Below are 12,229 nucleotides of genomic sequence, written 5' to 3' on the forward strand. Positions count from 1 at the left end.
GTTTACCAGCGGGATGAGTTCAATCCAAGCCAAACTCTTAGGAACATTTGCATGACGCTACATGCTTGCCCTCGTCAACCAACAAAAAAAAAATGAGCCAGTTTTAGTTAACTCTAGGTAGTTCCTAGTCTGCACTTTTCATATTTCAAGACATGGGAAAGCTCCCTCTAAAACATGCCTTTTTCAACATAACTTTAAAAGCACATAACAAATGAAAATCAGTTTTCCTCAGAATGTTTCACGCATTGCTAACTTGTTCCGGCCTCAGCTGCATTTGATCTGGCCCCTGATAAGCTCAAACCAAGTTGTTAACAAAGAAATCAGAACACTTCAAACCAATGTTGTCAATATCATTGTGAACCCGCCTGAATCAGGCGATTCATATCATATCGACCAAAAATCGATACAAAACTGAGCTGATTCGGTTTACTTTTAAGTAAATTTTAAAAATGGTTAATCGATTTGAATTTTTTTTTTTTTTTGAGGAAGGCAAAATGCATATTATTTATATACCTTCACTTTACAATGGCAGATAATGCAAGAATCCAACTTTCCAATCCCAAACGAATGACAAGAAGTCATCCATAAAACACAAAAACCGTGAGATTCTATGCCTGCATAGGCAACAGCCCGCCCCCAACGCCATTCTCAATCTTCATTGTCCTTATTTATCGCACTTCCCTGCTTATACGGTGAAAATGATCTAGCTTGAAATTTTGGGGCTGCTCCGCTGAAAATGATCTCGTTCCTGTGCAATTCACATATGCTGCCAAGCGATCAAAATCCAGCATCTCCATTCAATATCAACCTTGTCACAACGATGGGAAAGGAATAGGTCTTGTGGGCGACGAGTCAGCTGAGTTACCTCCCAATTCCAGAAGGACCGATGTAGTTCAAACCATATACATTCAGCGACGTTACAGTCTATGGCGTTCTCACATAATCTGCACCTACTTGCAAGGCTGAAACCCCTGCGTTGTAAATTGCTATCTGTCTTGGACTTACCATGGGGCACAAGCCACCTAAACAGTGAAGCTCTTTGTGGCAAATCAGCCCCCCAAAGGCAGTGATTTAGTAGCCACGTAGCTGCCCACATTCGTTGTGCACGGTAGCATGAAGCCATTGTGAAGTCTCCATCATTTTCGTGCACCCACCATAGCCTATCATCCCTGCTGGAAAGCTGGACTCATGCCAACAAACTCAATAGACCCTCTAGTTGCTGGTTGGTGTGTGCATTGTGACCCCAGGCAATAGTGACCTGCCACTGGAGCGAAGCTGACCAAAAACTCCCCACCACGCCACCAGTTCCCCTGCTAATCTTGAATAAATCTGAGAAAACCTCCTGAGAGACACCTCCACACCTCCGTAGCCAACACATCCCTTCAAAAACTGTGTTTTGCACCCATCACCTACTTCTCAAAATAAAAATCTTAAACACTTTTAGCAAACCTTTCCAAAAGCCTAAACAGGACCTCCATTTTGCACAATCCGCCCAGTTCAATGGCCAACCCTGGAGGCTGTACTTTTTCCTCAGTACCACTGCAGCACCCCATTCTCATTTGCAATCACCCACCACCATTTGACTAGTAAGGCGTTGTTAAAGCGCCAAAAGTCCTTGATCCCGATACCGCCCTTTGATATCGACAATATAACCACTTCCCAACCGATTGGGGCACTTATCGGTTTGCCATCCTTGCTTCCCCGTGCAAAAACTTTTAAGGCCTTGTTTATCCTCTTTAGAACAGAATTCAGGATGGAGAAAAGACCTTGAATATCAATTCAAGGTCCGATACTATTCTAACATTGGTTCAAACACACAACACTAGTGACACAAAGGTCAGGTGCAAACGACAAACAGGAAAAATTAACCTATTTGAATATGATATCATACTTGTGATATGGAAATCAAGAAAGTCTGAAACGTGAGCTCAGAATTTCTTGAACGCTTCCAGCATCACAAACTGCATCTCTACTTGTATCAGAAAATAACAAGTTCGGGATAACTTAGGGATGTCAATGGATCAGATTTTATCTGATATTTGACAGAATCCGATTCTGTTTAGTCGAATTTGATAAGCCAAAACCATATCTGATTATAGTCAGATGTAGATATGGTTTCAATTTTTCGGTATCAAATACGAAGAATAGCCAGAGTTGACGGATATCAGAATCCGTTTACATGTAAAAAGCCAGAATTGTCATGGGCTTTTTACTGTCAGGATGTGAATCTGAATTTGAATCTGTTTAGCCAACATCCGATCAGTCGGATATGGTATTAGCTACATCAGACCCAAACCCGAACTGTTTACATCCCAAGGATAATTAATAATACCTCCTCTTGGAAGTACAAGAACCGAAAGAAGATAAAAAGGTAAAAATCTAGAAAGGCATCATCATAGTCTTGTCTAGAGATGCTAATCAACAACCCCAAACACAAAAAAGGAGGATAATTTACTAAAAAAGTATGGCACCATCCTCAGGAATGTCCCACAAGAGAATAGCCACAAACAACGATAAACATCACCTTCAGGCAATTTAAGAAGAGCAATAAAGACTATCATAAAACATATTCTTTATTTCCACAACAATTTGGTTTTTAAAACGCTAGTGTGGCTACGCTTTCTTCACTACAAAACATACATATGGGCTAATAGAATATCAGAGAAAGAGTCATTAAACATGATTATCATGAACTTACAGAATAAATTAAGGACAGTAAGGATGCATGCAAGTAAAGTTAAATGGGACAAAGTTCATTTGCAACTTAAAAACGCCTATGAAAATGTGTTGTGAAGATGAAAGTGTCCCGGCTATGGCATTGATAATAATTGTACTTGATGTTGAGCCACCGTTGTTGATGAAGCACTGATAGAGCCTCTCCACTTGTACAAAACTTGGACATGCCAAAAATTATAGGAGTCAATCAGAAAAGACGGCAGCTTCGATAAATTCTGCTTCAACAGTAAAAAGGAAAAAAAGAACAAGAAAGAGATGCCCTCAATTGACAGTGATCTTCAACGTATACTGTTCCAACAGTAAAAGAGAGGAACCAAACTGCCTAACTTGATAGTAACCACAGGATTACAATTGAATAACCAACCAAAGCACCCTTAGTATTTCATATGCAGAAGTCATAAAACATTTGGCCAAGTAAACAACAAAAGGACACAAATTTGGTTGAGGGGTTTCAAACACATCACCAAAATTTCAAGGTTATGCAACAAACATAATTTCCTTTGAAAGCACAAAACAAGGAACAATTGGAAAATTTCCTTCGACTGCAGCGACACATTATAACAGCCAAGGCCATTTCGATGAATCTGCATAACATAAGCATACAAAGCTTAAACCTTGAATAAAGGCAGATCCTTAAAAATAAATTTATTGACTTTACAACTGCATAGTTGCTGCCTCAAAAGATTGTAGGCCACCCCATTTCATCTGTCGGGTAGAAGAATTTGTAGGTAGCTGGCCTATCCACTTGATTGACCATTGAACCTTTATTTTCATATAGAACATCATTTTTCTGTAGCATTATGGGCGACATATTAAGAAAAGCAGTGAATTTTGATGAAATAATTGATCTGTCAATGCAAGTTAGACACAAAGGAAGCAAAAGAATGTGCATGGCTTTAGGTGTTTGGCAGTTGAAATCATAGTCGCATGGTGCCAGTTGTTTTTTAGATAACTTTGGGTTTTAGTCATTGGTTCCTCACCGCTTGACTGAAGCAGTTTTCAATATTAGCTGAAATTACTTGGACATGGGAGAATTTTCATAAATGTGAACATGCGCACATTGGACACTTGATCTCATATATTGTGTAAATTTGGGTAAATGTTAGTGTGCTGTTATGCTGTTAAGGCTGATTTTACTTTCTTTCCCCCATTTTATTTATAGCTCCTTTTTTTCATGTTAAAATCCAAACAGTTGAAGGCAGCAATTCCATGCACAATAGCATTAAATACAGCAGTGTAAGAAAAACAGCTCTGGAAATATTTCGAATTGCTAATAGAAAGATGACAGTCTGATCGAGCAAACTTTTGGCCTGTCTTGGGGTGGATCTGCTGGAAAAATCAAGGCTAAAGAAAGTTGTTCAGAAAATGCAGGTGGTGATAAAAACAAATTGTTAGGTGGAATTTGAGGTTCAGGACATTCTGTCAAAGATATTCTTCAAATCCATGTTGATAAACATGACAATGATACATCACATTGAGCTGATCAAGGACCACATCAGCAAGATCTTAGGAAATCCTCTGTCTCTGCCCCAGATTCAGGTGCTTCTACCATTTTACATGGGGGTGCTTCAGAGTTACCGGATTTAAAGAATCATGGCTTGCTACTACAAAAGCCCACATAGTTTGGATAGGCCAACAGGCATACACGAAGAGAAGTTGGATCAGCAGGACCTTGGTGTGAAACTAGCAGCCAGGGACTGATGGAAAATGTAAGATGTGATTTGTGGATCTGGACAATTAAAAGAAACAATAACAAGAAATTGAATTTGCTGATGCACACGGTAGTAGTACTGTTAGTTTTTCATTGGTGAAGCTCTGCAGTTTCCATGATAACAGAAGAGATCTCCTCAGCAGAGAATGTGGATGTTGCAGAGTCAGTCTGAGGCTTCAGCCTCTAGGACCAACCCATTGATTGGGAGGGATCGTATCAAAAGATTTATGAGTACTCTCTCTGATGATTCAAATTGAAAGGATGAACAAGGATTCCTTGATTCAAGTACAGTGGGTGGCCAAAGCCCTGTTCTAAAGCAGGTCATTGTGAGTACAACAGTGAGCTGGGAAATCTTGCATATAGAATTCCATTTTCACTGCAACCTCTTAGAGTTGTAACTGTTCCTTATTCCTTTCCTGGCAAGGCTCCTAGCTCAGCGCAACTGTTTCTCAACTGGTTTCCCTTTACCTTGTATTATGAAATTAATGCCACCTAGTACAAACAGTGAAGCCCCAATGTCCAGCCAATAGGTGCTAGCAATTTTCAGCTTGCTTTCCGTTACATTGTCCAATTCCAGCACTGGACCCAGATTCTTCTTTTGAAGGGTTTCTCATTCTCAGCAGTTCTCAGCATTCGGCAACAAAAGCACGGGAGAAGGGGGTGCTAGTGAACATGTTGAAGATGAATTAAGGACAAAAGAGAGTGCATGACACTATGACGCACGTCTCAGAATGAAGATTGTTAGTAACAAAGAAATGATAGAATCAGGAGAAGACATACACACGGTTCTGTCCCGAATAATAACTATTACAGGCTGTATGCCTGTAGCAAACTAAATCTGGAAAGAGGTAAATCACTAGATGCCTGAAACTTGCAGATGAAGTATAGTGGGCATACAAGATTTTGCACTCCAAACATCTCGTCCACTCCAATAAAAAGAAAAGCAATAAAAGAAAAATAGAGGAAAAAAGAGCACTTAGGAATAAAATGAATTTAATCAAATTATTCAAATTTGAGTCTTGGCAATTTTTAAAATGCTCAAAAAGAAACAAATTATTCAAGTCATATAAGCCAGAAAATCAACCCAGTTGGCAGAAGTACAAATTTTGTGAACGTTGTTCATCAACCAACCAACAAATAAACATTCAGGAAAGAATGCCAATTAGTACATGACCAGTAAACTCCATCCAAAACAGCAACTATGCACATCAAGACAACTCACAATAGAACTCAAGAGAAGCTCTCCACAGTCACAAGATGGTGAGGATAAACAATATACAAAAAGCCAACAGTCAACAGAAAACAATGAACAGAAATATTTAAAAAAGAATCAAAAGCCAAAAAGTAGGAACAAAACAGCAGACATTAGACTTACTTGCTCCAAGCTCATCCGCAACCAAAAAATATCTCTTTGCCAAGAAAATTTTGAAACCCCAAAACTTGTGGAAGTACTTAGCAATGCTGCTCTGTTCAACAGAAATTTACTATACACATCACCTGAAACAATTAAACGAAAATAAAAAACAATTCCACACTCCAACAGATAACTTAGCTAGAGAATACATAATCCCTTTTGAAGGCATAGAAACAGCCATTAAGCAATGCTAAATACAGCATTTCTACCACTGAAGTTGTTATGTACTCCTCTAAGTTAAACAGTAACAAATGAACAGCAAAATAGACATACTTTTATAATCAACACCAGTTTAGCATCCTCAGTAGCAGCTACCATATGAAACCCATGAATGCCTACGTGACCACATGCAATTCTCAACGAACAAAGCCACAAAGAATCAATGTAAATGGCAAAGTGATGACCAAAAAAGAAGAGAAAAGGTCATTCATGTTTTGGAACATATTTCCTTGACAACGTTACCTCTTCAGGAGCACCAATCACGAGCATTCTGGAACATCTTTAACCATGGACTGGGGGCTTTTTTATCAACTTCCCATTCCTTAGGGAACCATGGGAACTGCCACATCAGAAAACAGCGCTCTGGATGTGGCATCATGGCAAGGTGTCTTCCATCTTCAGAGCAAAGTGCAGCAACACCCAATGGAGAACCATTAAGATTGAAAGGGTAAGTTTCAGTCACATTACCATCGTCATCACAGTACCTGATTGGGGCCAAATTAGACTGAAGTACATGATTGAGGACAGCATTGTCAGGAAAGTAAGCCCGTCCTTCACCATGGGCAGCCCATACACCAAATGTGCTGCCTTCCATACCTTTCAGCATTATAGATGGAGAATCCATTATTGTCACACTTGTGAAGCGACACTCAAAACGCCCAGATTCATTATGAATGAACCTTGGCTGTAAGATATCACCAGCTGTGCTGATGTCATCCAATTTGTACCCAGGCACCCACCCAAGGAGTGCCATGAGCTGACAGCCATTACAAATCCCAAGGCTGAATGTATCAGGGCGATTAAAGAAATCTTGGAACAGACTAAGAAGGGACTTATTGTATCTTATTGATGCCGACCATCCTTTAGCTGAGTCCAATACATCAGCATAACTGAAGCCACCAACAAATGCAACTCCACGGAAGCTTTCCAGGGATATGCGCCCATTCAAAAGGTCTGACATTGAAACATCCCAAGGTTCAAAACCAGAAGCATAAAATGCTGCTGACATCTCCCTGTCACCATTGCTACCTTCTTCACGTATGACTGCCACTTTTGGTTTAGAACTCATCCACATCAGCTTCTCATCTGTAAAACTAGGGGTAAAAGACAATTTCCAGGAAGGTGCATGCCTACTTTTCAGGCCTTTTTTTTCTAGTTGTACACAGGATGGTAGCCTCTGCATTTTCTCAAGCTCAAAGCTTGTTTCCTCCCACAAGTCCCTAAGGAGGGTCATCTGCTCATTCAATTGAGGTTTGCCATCAATGAGGACTTCTACAGTGGGAGATTTAGTAACATGGCCAATTACCTCAGCTGAAACATTGAACGCACCAAGTTTTTCCCTGACTAAATCAACATTACCCTTTGCAACCTCCAGAACAAGGCCAAGCTCCTCAGCAAAAAGTGTTGGGAAGATACCACTGCCATTTGATGTCAAATCCAAATGAACTCCACAGTTTCCTGCGAATGCCATCTCAAGGATGCATACAATCATGCCACCATCACTGATATCATGACCAGCTGAGACAAGATCTTGATCAATCAATTCTTGAACAGCTTCAAATGCTAGCTTGAGATACATAACATCATCTACATCAGGGCAATCATCACCAACCTGTTTGAAAGCTTGAGAAAAAGCTGAACCACCTAATCGCCTCTTTCCTTTTGCAAGATCAATGTGCAGCAAAACACCATCATCACCAAGCTTCAGGTCTGGTGTCACTGTCTTTGTTATATCTGGGCAGGTCACGTACACACTAATGACAAGATTCCCAGGTGCTTTGACAACCTCACCAGATGCATGAGCTGCCATAGATAGACTGTCCTTTCCACCATCTATGGCTATACCAAGCTGAATCATAGCCTCTGAAAGAGCTAAAGCAGCATCATACATATAAGCCCCTTCACCATCAAGTTTAGCAGGATACATCCAGTTTCCACTAGCTTTAACATCTCCCAGTGATGTAACTTTAGCCCATACAAGATTTGTCAGTGCTTCTCCAATAGCCAATCTAGCCATTGCTTTGGGGTCCAATAAACCCTTGATTGGTTGCTCACCTATAGCACACGCACCACCAGTTAAGTCTGTGTAAGTCTGAGCAATGACAGCAACATCAGAAAGGGGGAGTTGCAAAGCACCCACTGTTTGTTGCTGCGCAACTAGACCTGTTACACATCGATCAACTTTGGTTGTCAAGAAGCGCTTTGAACAGACTGAAGCGAGACGCAACACTCTGTTAAGGGAATCCATTAGTGTAATCCCAAGATTGACTTGAAGGGGCTGCTGAGCTTCAATTGTCCTCTTGAATTCAAATTGTTTCTGAGGCATGTCCCCAAGTACTTTTTCAAGGTCTAGATCCACTATAGGAGAGGGTGGAGGAAGTCCAGATGAACGGCATTTTTCTATAGCAAAGCTGTCCACCAACACAATCCTCCCATCACCATTGATGGTTCCAATAACTGCCATAGGCAACCTTTCTCTTTCACATATTGAGGCCAACAGGCTCCTGCTCTCTGGTTTCACCAACAATGCATCTTGTTCTTGGTACTCAGCACCCCATATTTCCAAGACTGACATTGTATCATCGCCAACTATTATAGATCGAATATCAATCTTGGCACCCTCAGGATAAATTATTTCTTTGACAACATTACAATTACCCCCAGCACCTTGATCATGAATACTGATTATTGGGTTATTTTTCCCCATTTCTATGCATGCACGAACAACACGATATAACTTCTGTGCCATCTCTGCATCCCCACGCTGAACGGCATTGAAGTCTAGCTCTGCATCATTCTGCCCGCTAACCATGCTTGATGCTGCACCACCACCCATGCCAATTCTATATGCTGGGCCCCCGATCTTTACCACCAACATTCCAATCTCAGGTTCTCCCTTAGTTATATGCCTATGATCGATCTGTCCGATGCCTCCACTGAACATTATAGGCTTCAGCCACTCACGCCTCTCTCCACTTGGTAATCTCATCCCAAATGTTCGTGTAAAACCCTGAATGAGTGGCTCCCCAAACTTGTTGCCATAGTCAGAAGCACCATTGCTTGCATCAATCAGAATTTGCAAGGGAGGAGCCAAGTTTGATGGGTAAGAGAAAGAGGTATCTTCCCAAGGAGCATATGAACCATCAATATTAAGGTTACCCACACAATAGCCAGCTGTGGAAGCAACAACAAATGATCCCAACCCTGTGGCATGTGTATCTCTTATGCGACCTCCCGCCCCTGTCTCTGCACCAGGGTAGGGAGCCACAGCACATGGGAAATTGTGAGTTTCTGCAGTGAATAGAATATCAAGCTGATTGGAAGATACATACAATGGTGAAGGTGAACCAGGTGCTTTTGGAAGTAATGGACTCACTTTAAATCCTCTTATAGCACTAGAATTATCCTTAAAACCAATGACGGAGTTGTTAGGATTTGCTTGTAAGGGGCTCTTCACGATCTGAAAGAGTGTCCTGTCCATAGGTTGTCCATCAATAACAAGCTTCCCATTGAAAAACCAGTGCCGAGAATGCTCACTATTTGACTGTGCAATGTCAAAGAGCTCTACTGTTGTTGGGTTGCGCTTAATGTCTTCCTTAAAGAGCCTCGTATAGTAACTGATATCTTGTCCATCATAAGCAAGACCCATTTTTCGGTTGATCTCCTCCAATGCCTCTTTCCCTCTCTCAATGACATGCACCTCTTCAACTTCATCAATAGCAGCACTAGTCTTGAATGAGGTCAGCTTGCTGGGGTATATGCACTCAGTCATTCTGTCATGCAGCATGGATGCGATCTCCCTGACTTGGTCTTCTCCCAATCCACTGAATTCATCCTTAAGGTACAGCAAGTACCTCCGAGAACGCTCAATTCGCTCCACCTCCATCAAATTGCATGACTTGCAGATTGAAACGGCATTAGCAGACAATGCAGTCGTGAAAGAGAGACGTGGCCCGACTTCGATCAACACTGTAGAACCACTACCAATCTCTTCATCGAAGAAACTCCTATCCTGCAAATTCTCAGGTTCATAAGTTTCCCTGAGGAGCCACTTGAGTATGCCAAGCTTCTCATCCGACAAAGCAGATTTCAGCCCCACATTGAAACACTGCTCCGTCTTGATACCAACGACTTCACTTGAGATCTTCGTTTGGACAACCTTCAAGAACTCGGCCGTCGCACTTGCCCGGAGAAATGGAACCCGGTAAAAGTGCACCACTTCAGGCAACTGCAACTGATTCAATCGACCAGATTCTCCCTCAACAACCCCCAATACACACTTTGGGGACCCGCCTCTGCTCTTAGCTAAATGAGGCATTCTAGACGACCTCCCATAGCACACTCTTCCTCGCCCGAATCTACTGTTCCATAACAGGTTACAACCATATGGGCTTCTAGCTAAAGGCAGTTTTTTCCTCCAAGTGCCCTGCACGAAAACGGTTCAAAATCGACACCACCAATTTCATCAAACAAGTAGACCACGAGAAACCAAATGTTTTAGACATACACCAACATTATTCAAATCATACCATCAATAAAAATCGATGCTTAGCAAGAAAAGAACAGAAACAGCATGCACCAACAAAATAAAACATACCTCTAAAAATTTGGAAGCAGAAATCTCGGTAGAAGAGGCCATCATTCCTTACACTCAATCGGGTTTGCCCCTGATCACGCAATCACAGAGAGAGACACATAATCACCAATATGGCATACAGAACACTCACAACAAAGAGAAATCTTTTGTGAGAAATATGCATCAGAGGAGCATATCAAGTCGTTTATGGAGAGTTTGCTTCAGGCACGAGAAAGAGAAAATTCTTTCATGTGAAACTGACTTTTAATAAGAAAATCAAATACCACGAAAGACATTTCATACAAAAACAATATTAAGGATGTGTTAGTTTAAGAAACTTGGTCCATCCCTCAGCTCGGTAGTGGGAAACAAGCCCACCAACGAAACTGCTCGTTCCCAAAAATCCCTTAAATAATCCATTGAAGACTCCTCGCCAAAGGAATCGTCTTTCTTCTTCTACTCACCCACTGAACTAAATTTCTAGGGTTTGCCCGCAAGGAAAAAAGCAAATTTGGAACAAGTTGATGCTACCAAGTAAAAAAAAAGACCATCGAAATGAAAGTATCAATACAATAAAAAACTTGAGCAAACTGAAACAAGAGGGCAGAAAGAAACCATCTTTATCAGAAATAGAAACAGAAAACAACGGAAGAGGAAAGATCGAATAAATGAAGAAAATCATCTAGAAGGTAAGCAAATTGGGGATTGATTTAGGGAAAAAAATCGATTCGAGAGAGAGAGACTACATACCGATAGCCTTCACGAGAACAAACCGACTTCAACACACACACACACACACACACACAGAGAGAGAGAGAGAGAGAGAGAGAGAGAGAGTACCGAATGCCTTCAGGAGAACAAACTGACTACAACAGAGAGAGAGAGAGAGAGAGAGAGAGAGAGAGAGGTTTTGGAAAGTGGCCGAGCGCCCTGTGTATGAGAGCAACAGGGTTTTTGGTGCATGACTCCTTTCTCTTTTGACATCCTTGTCATTTAAAAATTAAGTCTCCGATGGCATTGCCATCCGATCTTTGGGGTTTGTACAAGTTTTGTCCCCTAAGTCGAAATTACGTCACTCTCGTTTACAGCTGGCGCTTTAGCTAACGAGGCTTGATGACTGGAGTTTATTTCTAACGTAAAATTAGACGTGTTTTTTTTGGTCATTCACAGAGAACCAACCTGTTAAAAGCCTGAAAATAGACGCACGCGGCTCTATGCGTTACTAAAGTAATAATAACTCGCTGCTCCTTGCTTCAAATATCTCATTTGGCTGCAAGAACGGGTCCGGTACCCGAACCGGCCCAAATAACAATTTATCGGGTTCGGTTCGGGTTTGGGTTTTGCCGGGTCACAAAAAATGAAATCCCAAACCCTGATCTATATAATTTCAGAATTTTACTATTATTAAAATTACATGTAAAACGCTCGGATCGAATCCGGTACCCAACAAAAAAAATCAGGTTGGTTTGGGTACCGAGCAAAAATCATAACCAAACCTGGCCCGCATATTGCTCGGGTCGGGTTCAGTTCTACTCTAATACTATTTAGGTCAGCACTTTTTATGCCCATACCT

At 41.2% G+C, this 12,229-nt stretch overlaps 1 protein-coding gene across 3 annotated transcripts; it reads right to left on the reverse strand.

The window, feature by feature from the left end:
- Window positions 1–2,557: 2,557 nt before the first annotated feature.
- On the reverse strand, window positions 2,558–11,588 carry LOC149836112 (putative phosphoribosylformylglycinamidine synthase, chloroplastic/mitochondrial). 3 transcript variants are annotated; one of them, XM_090008991.1, is made up of 5 exons: window positions 11,407–11,588; window positions 10,678–10,747; window positions 6,324–10,506; window positions 5,823–5,944; window positions 2,558–2,893 (listed from the first exon to the last, which is right to left on the reverse strand). In XM_090008991.1, the coding sequence occupies exons 2-3, from the start codon at window positions 10,720–10,722 to the stop codon at window positions 6,328–6,330; spliced, it is 4,224 nt and encodes a 1,407-aa protein (XP_089865117.1). In that variant the 5' UTR covers window positions 10,723–10,747; window positions 11,407–11,588; the 3' UTR covers window positions 2,558–2,893; window positions 5,823–5,944; window positions 6,324–6,327. The 3 variants fall into 3 exon arrangements, with proteins under 3 accessions (XP_089865117.1, XP_089865116.1, XP_089865115.1); XM_090008990.1 differs by having other exon boundaries at window positions 2,558–2,951; window positions 11,407–11,579; XM_090008989.1 differs by having other exon boundaries at window positions 11,497–11,555.
- Between the last annotated feature and the right edge of the window lie 641 nt (window positions 11,589–12,229).

The sequence above is a fragment of the Nuphar pumila genome, chromosome 6, assembly GCF_984573655.1.
Source record: "Nuphar pumila chromosome 6, dmNupPumi1.hap1.1, whole genome shotgun sequence".
NCBI lineage: Eukaryota > Viridiplantae > Streptophyta > Magnoliopsida > Nymphaeales > Nymphaeaceae > Nuphar > Nuphar pumila.